The sequence below is a fragment of the Trachypithecus francoisi genome, unplaced genomic scaffold (assembly GCF_009764315.1).
Source record: "Trachypithecus francoisi isolate TF-2019V2 unplaced genomic scaffold, Tfra_2.0 Contig01579, whole genome shotgun sequence".
NCBI classification, from domain to species: domain Eukaryota; kingdom Metazoa; phylum Chordata; class Mammalia; order Primates; family Cercopithecidae; genus Trachypithecus; species Trachypithecus francoisi.
Genome location: NW_022681442.1, coordinates 27,832,729 through 27,845,874, shown reverse-complemented (window position 1 = coordinate 27,845,874; position 13,146 = coordinate 27,832,729). Strand labels below are relative to the sequence as shown.

At 50.3% G+C, this 13,146-nt stretch overlaps 1 protein-coding gene across 2 annotated transcripts in view; it reads right to left on the bottom strand.

Annotated features, from left to right (window-relative positions):
* SH3PXD2A (SH3 and PX domains 2A) overlaps positions 1-13,146 on the bottom strand; it is a 261,353-nt gene that overhangs the window by 130,264 nt on the left and 117,943 nt on the right. For both annotated transcript variants that reach the window (XM_033183812.1, XM_033183820.1), the window contains exon 4: positions 9,855-9,931. In XM_033183812.1, coding sequence (XP_033039703.1) covers positions 9,855-9,931 — 77 coding nt within the window. The remainder of the gene's footprint in view (positions 1-9,854; positions 9,932-13,146) is intronic.

Genomic DNA, 13,146 nt, shown 5'->3' with positions numbered 1-13,146 from the left:
CAGAAAAACCCAGGACTGGAGGAGTCAACAAACGCAGGGCTTGTGAGACACTCCTGATGAGAAGTCCCCTGGTGTGTAAGACACGACCCTGTCCCATGCCCCTGCCTCCCGAAACCTCACACACCACGACCAGCTTCAGATGCAACGCCTGGATCCAGCGGCTCCTGGGCCAAGTACAGTGAGTCTGCGAGTGTCGTTCCAGGAAATCCTCATGAGGGCGCAATTCCCATCCCCATACTACAGGTGAGGAGACGGAGGTGCAGGGAGACCATGTGGCCTGCCCGCAGGCACCCGTGGAGGGTGGGGAAGACTCACTGGAAGGTAAGCTCCCTGCAGGCAGGGATTTGAATCCGTTCGGTTGACTTCTGTGTCCCCAGATCCTAGTAGAGTACCTGACAGAGCAGGCACTTGATTAATACTTGTTTAAAGAAATGAATGAATGAAAAATGGATAAGGTAGTGAAGGTTTCCATGTCTATGAGCCCAATATCCAGTAGCCAGGGGACATGACAGTGGGGCAAAAAACCTACATATAATCTTAGGTTGCATCCATAGAATGATAATATGGAGGAAGAGGAAAGTAATGGTTTAGTTATTCTCTGATCTGGTTAGATAACAACGCAAGTGTGCCATCTAGCACCAGGCATCCTATCAAGATGGGCCCTTCTCGATGCCAAACCCACACCCAGGCAAGATGAGACAAGACCAGACCATAGCAGATAAGACAGCATGATGTAACTCCCAGTCATTCCTTTCAGGGTTCACGGCTTTCCAAGGGTCTCTAACATAACACATCTCCATCAACAGGCAAGAAACAGAAAAGGAAAATTAACATTAAATGAGCAGCTACGTGTCAGGCCCTGCCCTTGGCCCCTTGACTCCACCAGTCATCCACCAAACAGTGAGGGCTTTGCAGTGTGTGCTGCATATGGGGCTGTGCCTGGTTTTACAGGGATGAGAGAGAGCAAATCGAATGACATGTCACCCCATTTTGTCCTGAAGGTAGACATCATTGCTTCCACGTATGATGGGGATACTGAGGCTGCTGGGGGTGAAGCCATAAGTGAGGAGAGGGGCATAATCCAAGCCCCAAGCTGTGAAGGTCAGATGGGTGGAGCATGCCCCCAGAGTGTTCAAGTTCTCATTTAACGCACACTGTCTATGTTGTGTTCTCCTTGGGAAGGTAGAAGGAAAAGGAACTGAAAAACTGATGAAGGAGAGAGACAGACAGGGAGTGAGAGGGAGGGAGAGAAATTCAGGGAGGACAGGGGGCCTCAGGAGGGAGCACCAATAGGGTCGGGATGGGCAGAAGGCAGGAGGAAACTATTACCAGGAATCCCAGCTGTGTGCAGAGAGTCATTGCCAAGTGACCACCCTGAAAGGGAGAGGGACGGACACAGGGTGGGAGAGGGAGGGTTTCAGTGGCCCAGAGTGCTAGTGCCCTCCCAGCTCAGTGTGCTGCCATCCACCCTAAGCGCAGACCCTGGCCGGCCACGGCTCACCCAGCCCTGGCAGGGAACAGAGGGGCTCTTCATGCCGACAGAGACCCACATTCTGGAGGCAGAGGACGCGTGGGCCATGAGGGCCTCAGACAAAGAGGCCTTTTGGTGGAACAACCGTGGCATCTTTATTTAACAGGGAGCCTTGAGGGGAGCCGCGTGGAGGGCTCGTCCTGATTTCAGGCTGACAAGAGGCTCTCAGCCCAGAGCAGCTTCCATCAGAGCTACTGCCAAAGCTCAGCTCTGGCCAAAATCATTTGGTAGGAGAGGGTGGTGCTGAGCAGTGAGTCCCCGCAGCTTGGGCTGGTGATGGCCAGGGCCAGGGCACCCCCAAGCCCAGCCATTCTGAGAACAGCAGGGTAGGGGCCAGATAACAGGCATATCAGGGTTAGCAACCCCAGCTTAGGTCTAAAATTCTGCCATGAGACATTCATGATGTATGCCATGTGATGGTAAAGTCAGGGCCTCAGAGCCTCAGGACCTCAGGGCTGCAGGCAGATGCGGGTTTGGGTCCTGGCTCTGCCATTTATGGGCTGTGTGAGGCTGGATGCATTACCTGCCCTCTCTGAGCTCTGGGATGCGATGTGGCACCTACCTAGCTGTTAGGAAGTTAAGTGAGATGAATACGAGAAGCCTAGCACAGTGGCTGGTAAAGAGTACACTCAGTAAACGTGAGCCGTGATAACATTAGTGTCATTGCTGCCATCGTCATTCCTTAGGAGAAAGCAGTGATGCACACTCGAAAGAGCACGGGAATGGGAGACAGGAGTCAATTCCAGTTCCAGTTCTGCAGTTATATACCTGCTGTGTGACCTTAGGCAGCTCACTTCACCTCTCTGGTTGTCATTTCTTCCAAGATAAAATGGAATCCTGAAGTATGTCTCATGGAAGGACTCCCTGATGAGGTGAAATGAGCTCTGTTGGCACAGGTGAAATCTGCCTTAAGGGTCCCCCCATCTTGGCCTTGGGTATTACCATGTTTGTTACCATCACAAAGCCTCTGAGAAGTCCTGCAGGAAAGAAACCTGTAGAGCTTTGTACAGGCCAGCATTTACTACTACTAACAACATCCTGTAAGACTGTGTCATTTAATCAGCACTTCAACTCTTAAGAGGACAATATGACCATGATTTTAGTTTTACAAAAGAAGAAACTAAAGCACAGAGAGATTATATAATTCCATGAGGCCTCACAGCTAGTAAGTAGCAAAGCTTTTTTTTTTTTTTTTTTTGAGACCAAGTCTCACTCTGTCACCCAGGCTAGAGTGCAATGGCGTGATCTCAGCTCACTGCAACCTCTGCCTCCCGGGTTCAAGCAATTCTCCTGTCTAAGCCTCCCAAGTAGGTGGGATTTACAGGCATGTGCCACCATGCCAGGCTATTTTTTTGTATTTTTGGTAGAGACAGGGTTTCACCAAGTTGGCTAGGCTGGTCTCGAACTCCTGACCTCAAGCGATCCACCTGCCTAAGCCTCTCAAAGTGTTGGGATTACAGGCATGAGCCACGGCGTCCAGCCATAAGTAGCAAAATTTTGAATCAGGCTGAGTCCAGAGCCTATGCCCTGATCCACTCCCTCCTGCCTCTAGCGTTACCCACAGTTATTTGACCGTGGTGCTGATTTTCCAAGCAACTCCTAGTGACACCCTGTGGAACACAGCTGGGGCAAATCCAGGTTTGAGACATTTTGAAGTTTCTTCCAGCTCTAACTGTTAACAGCTCTAACTAAACAGCACCATCACCAGTGAATTCATTTGTCTGATCTATCAATCAATCTGATTGAGACTTTTTAATAGAGCTCAGGTGAGCTCAGAGGGTTCTGAAGGCTTCAGGTTGGAGAAGGGCTGAAATGAGCATGACTTTCTAGCCCTCAGGTTCTGGGGCAAGTGGCAGGAAGCATTGCCCTGCGGGGCTGCTGGAACTATGCAGGTCCCTGGAGGATATCAGCTGAGCTGGCCTCAGTCCCCCCCAACCGTGCCATTCTGTAAACCAGGGGTCAGTGAGCTGGCTGAGAGCAGATCTACAGAAATGGCACGCAGAAAAGGGCTGGGGTAGTGGGTACCTGGGTCAGGTGGGACTAGTAATGAGGTGCTGAAGAGCCATTCAGGTTTTGTCATCAGTTAACCCTGCTAGCTTCCCCTTTTCCAGTCCTAAACTGTCCTGCAGTCTCCAGCTCCTACCCCTCAAGACCATTTTCTGGGGGCCATGACATGAGCTACCACTTAGCACCAAGTGTCATCATGGCCAATGGTGCCAGTGTAGACAAGGGAGAGGGTGGCTGCATTGTGTGTCTCTGAGACCTCCACTCAGATACGGTGGGCACAAGTCTGGTCTTTGCACATACAAGTGGCACAGGAGGGGGCCCAGGCAGACTGTGCTCAGACCCTCTGCTTTGAAACGGTCATCCTCCACAGAGCCCACCACTCTGGGTAATGCCTGCGTCAGGACACAGAGTAAAGCTCTGCATTTGGCAAAACACCACGGGAGTCCACTCCTTACACGGCTCGATTGCTTCTCTCTTTTCAGCAGCATCAGTTTATTTTCTTGTTTTTTTTTTTTTTTAAAATGCTTCTTCCTGCACACTGATTTTTTTTTTTTTTTTTTAAAGCATCACTTTCTAATCCCTGGAAATCTTATGGGTAAAAGCCCAGCCGCCCTGGGTGGAGTTGGAGGTGTGGCACAAGGGGGCTGGCATCCTGCCCCTTTGGCCTCCCACCTGTGTCCTTCCAGCCCCACCTCTGGGGCTGCCTCTAACCTGCCGGGACTGTTCTTTCTAGGTCACCATCTAGAAAGCTGGGGTTTCACTGAACTTCTGAAATCAGAGTATTCAAAACACATGGGTTTTCTTTTTGACGGATCTGAGCAGTGACTCCCTTTGAAATGTAAATGGTGTCTAATTCTTGGTAGTAGTTTAAGGCATTTCACAAGGGATCTTAGTACATCAGGGCCTGGGGGATATGTCACTCTCTGAGGAAGTTCTATCTACTTGTGATCTTTCCATCTTGTCATCAGGCATTGGCTGGACATCCCCTTAGGGCTGAGCTTCCTGTTTATTAGTGAAGACACAGAGATGACAAACGTGGCCCTCAAGGAGCTCACAGTCTGGGAGAAGACGGACACACAGAAGTCACCCTCCCACAGAGAAGAAATGAGCAGAGTGGGGGTGGGCGCAGTCCTCTGGGGGCAGAATGGCAGGAGTGATCAACTTTTCCTGGGGTGTCATGAGGCTTATGGAAGAGTTCACTGTGGAAGCTGAATGTGCAACCAGGCAGGGGACCAGCGCAGGCTCAGGGGCGGAGGCCTGGCTAGCTGAGGATGGCCTCGTGTCTGCTGAACTGGACTGCAGGGTATGGAAGAGAGAGGTAGGAGCTGAGGCCTCAGCAGCACTTGGAACCAGCCCACAGAGGGCCCGGCTGAGGTGCTCACATATTCTCAGGGGCAGTGGGACTCTTCTGAAGGAAGCCCGTTTTTATTTTGAAATAGGGTCTCACTGTGTTGCCCAGGCTGGAGTGCAGTGGTGCAATCATGGCTCACTGCAGCCTCTGCCTCCCAGGCTCAAGTGACCCTCCCACCTCAGCCTCCCCAATAGCTGGGACTATAGGCATGCACTACCATGCCCAGCTACTTTTAGTATTTTTTGTAGAGATGGGGTTTCACCATGTTGCCCAGGCTGGTCTCGAACCCCTGGGCTCAAGCAATATGCCCACCTTGGCCGGGCACGGTGGCTCACACCTGTAATCCCAGCACTTTGGGAGGCTGAGGCGGGCGGATTATGAGGTCAGGAGATCGAGACCATCCTGGCTAACGTGGTGAAACCCCGTCTCTACTAAAAATACAAAAAAATTAGCTGGGTAGCTGGGCGTGGTGGCAGGCGCCTGTAGTCCCAGCTACTCGGGAGGCTGAGGCAGGAGAATGGTGTGAATCCTGGGAGGCAGCACTTGCAGTGAGCTGAGATTGTGCCACTGCACTTCAGCCTGGGTGACAGAGCAAGACTCCGTCTCAAAAAAAAAAAAAAAAAATATGCCCACCTTGACCTCCCAAAGTGCTGGGATTACAGACATGAGCCACTGTGCCCAGCCTTCTGAAGGTCTTTAAGGAGAAAAGGGACATGATCTGCTTTATCTCAGCCTAGAAACTCCTCCTTCTCCTGGGTCTGTCAGGGAGATGGTGAGATTCTACTACCTGGGTTCCCCCAGAGCACCAGGCCACTCGGGAGGCCCCTCATGAACAGATCAGCCTTGGCCTCTGCCTAAGTCTCCCCATTGGCAAGGCCTCTCCTGGGCCAGGTTTGCTTTCAGAACAAGGACCACAAGAACAACGTTACTCTCCCCAAGGGGAGAGCTCCAATGATTGGCTGTGGTGGAAAATCCCACAGTGGAAGGGAGAATACCTGGGACTAGGAACCACTGCCATGCAATAGCCTCAGTTTTCAAATCTGGGAAGTGGGAATAAAAATGAATGAGTCTGCGAGGTGCAGAGGGGAGGGTCAGGGGATCCTTACCCTTCAGCGCTGACTTCTTGTTGGGCTCAGACTTCCTGCCCCTAAGTCTGACCGCACCCAATCCCTCTTCCCTCCTACAAAGAAAGCCATTGATCCCTGAAATCAAATGTGTCATAGACAGACGAATAATAGAAACAAGCTCAGCTATTTGGGCAGCAAAAAAATTCTAGTCGTACCAACCAGGAAGTGGAGACTTGTATAAATGTCATTAACATGTCAAAGGGTGAGTTGATCATTCTCGAAAACTCTCTCACACTCCTCTCTGAACCCCTCCCTAGAATATTTATTTTATCCCCTGGACAAATACTGCAAACATGTATTTCACCCCTAGGAATGGGGTAACTAGAGTCACTTACAAAATTGTGAGTCCAAGCCTCTATGGTAGAGCTTACTCTTGTTAGTCTGATGAAAGTCTTCAACTTGTTGAGGTCCCAGACCATTAAATATTAACTGCATTACCATGTTGTCCTTTAAATTAATTTATGAAGTTAAAGAAATGCCTTTGGAATCCCTCTTCATAGACACCTGACCCTCAAGTGCCACATAAAACGATCACTCAGTCAGCATGTGGTAAATTTTCCGTGATTCCCATCCAATCTGCTGCTTATATGTTAAAAATTAACACTGAGATTGGGCTGTGAAACCGCCATTAGGTGGTGGGACTGGCTGGCCAGCAAGGGCAGGGAGTCCGAAGTCTGGGGAGGTCCACTGCATGGTCAGACTTTCCATGTCTGAGTCCTTGCAGGGAGCCGGCTGCTCAGTGTGCAGAGCCAGCTGCACAATTTTGGGTGCATGTGAATTCCTATCAAACCCCAGACTCTGAGCTCATATTGTCTAGCAGGTCCAAGGAAGATGGCCAGTCAAGCAGGTGGGCTATGCAGGGCACTGTAAGTAGAGACTCCAGAGGTTCCAGGCAGTATGTAGACAAGGGCAGGTAGAGACAGGGGAAGGGCTGGCCGTGGAGCGGACTGCACACGGCACTGGCTATGAACCTGGCTGGGGTTGGCAGTGATGCTGAGTGGCCTGTCTGGAGGCAAGCTGTGAAATGCAAAGCTGGGTGGCAGTGGCCATGGACTTGTCCCTAAAGACCATTCCAAGGTCAGTGGGTTTCTCAGACAATCAGACCACAGATCCCAGATTCCTAGTTCCACAGAATTAAAGGTCACTCTGTACTGCCCCACCCCCGTCATTCTCAGAGTAAATCACTGCCTGTGAGATAGATGGCTGTCTGCTTGGTGGCCCCGTTCCTTGTCTGGCTCTGGGCAGTTTCCATCTGTGCTAATGAGGTTAGGAGGCCCCTCCTCTTGCAGACCCCACTTCAATGGCTCCCCCAGCTACCCATGGCACACTGGAGCGCCAGAGCCCCTCTGAATCAGGGGCCTGTTCAAATCCTGATCCCAGGAGATAAGATGCCATCACTTCCTCCTCCGGATGATCCAACAGACAGTATTTCCATGGAGCCCAGCTGCAGATGCCTTGGGCTGGCTAATCGGAGCTATAAATCCCAGCAGGAAAAGCCTTCCTCCCGCCCAGTGCCCCCTCCTCCATTAGCTTTGCCCATTTATTTAACTTCTTGAGAAAGGAATAAAGAGAAATAAAAGCTCAGGCTACAGCCATCAATTTAACCAGAAACAGTGAATGCCTGTTAAAGAGAAAAATGAATATTGGTCTGAAGAAGAGAAGTTTCTAGCTTAAGGGAATCCAGCATTGGGGCATCCTTTTAAAATAAGGCAGAACATGTGACCCAAGTATAACGTGCACAGTCACGAAATTCAAACTTCAGTTTAATGGAGACTACATTGTCTTTTCTTCCTATAGGCTTGGGAATACCAGTTAATAAATTTAGCATGTTGGTTCTTATTTAAACATATTTATTTATTTATTTATCTATTTATTTATTTAGGGACAGGATCGTTCCCTGTTACCCAGGCTGCAGTGCAGTGGCATGATCATAGCTCACTGTAGCCTTGACCTCCTGGCTCAAGCAGTCCTCTCACCTAAACTACAGGTGTGTGCTACCATACACGGCTAATTGTAAACTTTTTTTTTGGAGAGATGAGGTCTTGCTATGCTGCCCAGGCTGGTCTCGAACTCCTGGCCTCCAGTGGTCTTCCTGCAACAGCTCTGTGTGAGGACACTGTGATACACATTCTTCCTACTCAGTCCCCATGTGAGATAGTGTTTCTATATTCATTTTACAGCTGAGGAAACTAGGGCTCAAAGAGGCAAAGCAGCTTGCCCAAGGTCACATAGCTAGTAAGTGGGCACCGGGATTCGACTCCAGCTCTTCTCCTTCTGATACTCTAATACCAGCACTTGTGAAATTTTATACCTCATTTGCCGCATTATAACACATTATACCACATCTTCTCAAGATTTTTAAGTCAGGAACCACAGTGGGTTTCATTTAACTACGAAATTCTAGCTCTACTAAAGCCAATGGTGCCCAGTAGAAACATTAAATTATTTCGTGTTTGCTTTTTTATTTGCTTTTTAACTTTTTATTTGCTTTTAATAAAGCCTTTTCACCAGCCTGGGCAACAGAACGAGACCCTCTCTCAAAAACGTGTTAAAAATATGGCTGAGCGCGGTGGCTCACGCCTATAATCCCAGCACTTTGGGAGGCCAAGGTGGGCAGATCACTTGAGGCCAGGAGTTTGAGACCAGCCTGGCCAACACGGCAAAACCACATCTCTAATAAAAATACAAAAATTAGCCAGGCCTGGTGGCACGCTCCTATAATCCCAGTTACTCGGAAGGCTGAGGCATGAGAATTGCTTGAACCCAGGAGGTAGAGGTTACAGTGAGTGGAGATGACACCACTGCACTCCAGCCTGGGCCGCAGAGCAAGACTTTGCCCCACCTAAATAAATAATAAATAAATAAATAAAATTTAAAAAATAATAAAACATTTTCATTCGCTTGTTTATTTAATACAAATTGTTTGCCCTTTGTAAAAATAATAACAAAAGCATCTGCTGAATGCTTCCTCTGAGCCAGACGCTGTGCTGTTGCCCTTACAATGTGCCAGCTCATTCCATCCTCCTGACTACCGTGTGGAGGCACCCTGTGTGTTCTCCCTATTGGACGGATGTGGAAACAGAGGCTCAGGGAAGTTCAGTAACTTGCCCAAGTTCATGAAATTAGTCAGGGCTTCCAACCTGGGAAGTCTGGCCCTCCAGAGGCCATGTGCCAAGGAAACTGAGGGCTGCTCATCCCCTGGTAGCCACTCATGCTCACTGCAGGAGCGCTGGGCTCTAATCCAAGACAGACAGGTGGGCTCTGGCTCATGACACTGCTGTCCTTCTCCTGCCTGCTCTTTGGCACCGGCTGTGTTAATGTGCATGTGCTTGTGTGTTTATGTGAACACCTGCATCTGTAAAGATGTGTATATGAACATTTGTAGTTACCAAGATTTAGGTGAATAAACAAATGTGTACTGCTGATGCTACTGAACTGATCCCAACAACATCCCAACAGGAATTCCAAGAAATAGTTCTTCTATGTCCAGCAAAATCTCACATAGAGAAGCAAGCAGCCCTCTGGAAGGAGGCTCTTTGACTTAGCTCCCGAGCTCAGTTCACTTCCCAGAGGAAGTGACTTAAAACAGTGTTTTGTAAACATGGATATGTCCTGACAGGCACAGAAGCTTAGCTGTGAACCCGAGGTCCTTGGGTCCCAGAGGGTGGCCCAGCTACGGGGTGATCCCATACCCACCCCTCTGGCCAGGAAACACCAGGCCTCAGGAGGGTTCTGTACAGCAACCTTTCTTCACAGATGGACACTCAGGCAGATGGGCCCCTCCCTCCACCCTGAAGCCCTCCCCCAGCCCCTCCCCCAGCCCCAGACACACTCTTACCCGGCAGTATTCATCGATAGGCTTCAGTCTCTTCACAGCTACATCCCGGATGTGGCTTCTGCGGAAGAGGATCTTGCCTGGAAGAGAGACACTCATGAGTGGGGGATTCTGGCTAAAACTGCCACAGCGACCTTCTTATTTCCCTCTCCCTTGGCTTCTCAGCATCTCAGTCCAGCACTACCTGCCACCATCTCAGTCCATGGTCAAGGAAACAAGAGAGAAACAGTCACCTTTCCCGGAGGGTAAGAGGCGCCCTAGGCTGAGAGCCCAGGACCTCTCTGGCAGGTGAGGAGCCCTGGAGGCTGCCATCTTGGGATTCAATGAGCGACTTGGCCAGGCCACCTCGCCTGGATCTAATGGCAGGATCAATGAATGCCCGGAGTGGGTGCGGCTCTCAAGTGACCTTGCAAATCAACACAAAGTAGAGCCCAGCCCACATGCTATGTTTTGTTTTCAGGCCCATCCCTCCTTGAGAAATCGGCATTCGTTCCTGCCAGCTGGGCAGGAATTCCTATTCTTAGTTTAGGTGGGTGGCTCCTTCCAGGGCGGGCACAAGGCAATACCAAGGGAAGCATGGCTGTCCCAGCCTGACTGTTCCCTGGCCTCTCTGCGCACAAAGCCTCCAGCCATACGGGCTGCTGCCAGCTGAGCTGGGACACCCCTCTACAGGTATGGGCAAGGCTTACAGGAAATGCCAGCCCCTCAGACCTTCCCAGCTGGCTCTCCCAAGCTGGCCACATTCAATCATAACAAATGCATCAAGACATAGTTATTTTCTAGTCTGAGAAATTTAGAATCTGAACTCCTTGGTCTGATGTTCAAGGTCTTACACAACTGACTTCTGTGCCAGGTGGCTGTCAATGTCTAGGGCCAAAGCCCCCTTTTTAGAAGGTGTTCCTTGATTGGCTGAGCGGGGAATAATGTCCCTCTTTCCAGAACATCCACAACACGTTATCCATTCCTAGGCTACCTGCCACATTCTGCTGTGAGTTATAGCACTTGTGACTCATTTCGGGGCCCATGAGCTTGGCACATGATGAAGTGCTCACCTGTAGCTGTACAGGCATCTGTTGCCTCAGTCTACCTAATTTCCCCTGGAGAAGGCATCTTCCACTCCCAGTCCTTGTGGTGTCAGTAAGTCTAGCCACACCCCCTAGCAACAAAGGTAGCCACAGGATGCAGCCTAGTCAGCCACAGTCACAGTGATTGGCTCAGCGGTGGGGAGGGACCTGATCCGAGCCAATGAGAGTCAGCCCTGAGACTGCTTTTTCCCACGGTTGCTAAGCTGGCAGGATGAAAGCCTGGCACCTCTAGTGGCCTGAGAAGTAAAGGAATGAGAGAAAGGAAGGGTGCCTGGCACAAGACAGGTGCTTGGTAAAAGCTTCTTGAGTGACTGAAAAGCCGAGTGGAGAGAGGGAGCGACAGAGCCCTTTGACATTATTTTAGCAGCTGGATATGGGTAGCTATTCCTAAACTAGGGTCAACCTGGTCCTTTTCAGCTACATAAAACAATACCATTTTCTTTTTCATTTAAATGAGTTGAAGATGGGTTTTCATAACTTGAATTAAAGGAGACCCAATTAAGATCATTTCCATTGCATGTGAGCAGACGGGTAGACTGCTCACGAATCCACGCCAGCTGCTTCTGTCAAGGTCTGAGTGAAGTACTCAGAAAAGCCATCACCTTGATTTAGATTATTCCCCCAGATGCAGCCCCAGCAATAAGGATTTGACTTGTTTTGGAGGCGATCCCCAGAAATATCATTAGGGGAGTGGGATGGTAAGGGCAGGGAGGGGAAGGAAGTGTTATCAGGCCAGTTAGTCATGGTGGGCACCTAGAGCTCAATTCTGCTGGGGCTGCTCCAGGAGATGACAGAGAAAGTACCTGACACATGGAGGCTGGAGATCTACCCACCAACTCCGTTTGTCACTGAGGGCTGCCTCTGAGGGCGTTAACTCTAGCATGTCTGGCTGAGTGTGTGCCCATGGCTAGACAAAACCCTGAGGTGGAGAGCCCCAGTGGTTCCGGTGAGCAGCCTTTGGTAGGCAGAAGTGAACAGACAGGGGACCCAGGGGCCATGAAAACCACAGCTGCAGCCACCCCTGACTTCCCTGCCACCACAAGCATTGGTCGCAAGCCCTGCTGAAGTCAGACAGTGGAACGCGTGACCACGTCCTATCGCATGTGACCTGCTTCCTGTGGGTATCTCTCATCTCTCTATGATGGCTCTGCAGCTCACCCCTCCTGTCTGCCCCTACACTCCATGGAGCACTAGGCTTTGCATTCAGCAGATGCTCAAGAAGTGCTTGCTGGGCCATTCTTGTTCCTCTCCTGGACTCTTGCTCAAGCTCTCCGTCGTTGTCTTCTCTCTGAAGCCAGAGAGCCGGGCCATCTCCCTGTCAGATGGACAACACTATGCAGACAGACAACATCATCAAGATGAAGCAGCTCTGCTTTGTGTTCCTCTTGAAGGAGATAAAACATGATTTATCCAGACACTGGCGACGCCGCTGTTCCTTGGGGGAAGATGTCACAGATTCGGTATTCCCTTGCCTCTTTGCCTTCTACCCTTTTTTGGTTGCCTGTCGCTTGATTGCTCGCATGCCACAGGCTACATGTGTGAGGCCAGGGGGAGGCTGTGTAAAAATAAAAACATGAGGAGACTTAAGCTCAGGACTGCCAGGAAGATGGGTGGTCCTGGGGCTGGAATTCTGGGCCTTTCTAATGAAGGCAGTTGTCTGTCAGAAGCTGAGTGATGCCCAGACCCAATGACACCTGCGGTCCAGACTGTCTGAGATACAGAGGAAACCCAGGGGGACCACAGGAGGGTGGGGGCAGGGCCCACAGACCTGCATGGATCAGGGCCTCAGCCTCCAAAAATGGCACTCCTGCCCTTTCTCATCCTGTTGGGGGACAAAAAAGAAAGGAGGGAGATGGGAAGGTAAATGGGGTTCCCCTCCCAGCCCCCAATCTCAAGGTTAGCCAAAGCTCTGGCTGAGGCTTAGATCATTCCTGTCCTAGTTGCAGACAGAACTCTAGAACTCTTTTTTTTTTTTTTTTTTTTTTTGAGATGGAGTTTCGCTGTTGTTGTCCAGGCTGGAGTGCAATGGTGCGATCTTGGCTCACTGCAACCTCCGCCTCCTGGGTTCAAGCAATTCTCCTACCTCAGTCTCCGGAGTAGCTGGGATTACAGGCATGTGCCACCACACCTGGCTGATTTTGTATTTTTAGTAGAGTCGGGGTTTCTCCATGTTGGTCAGGCTGGTCACGAACTCCTGACCTCAGGTGATC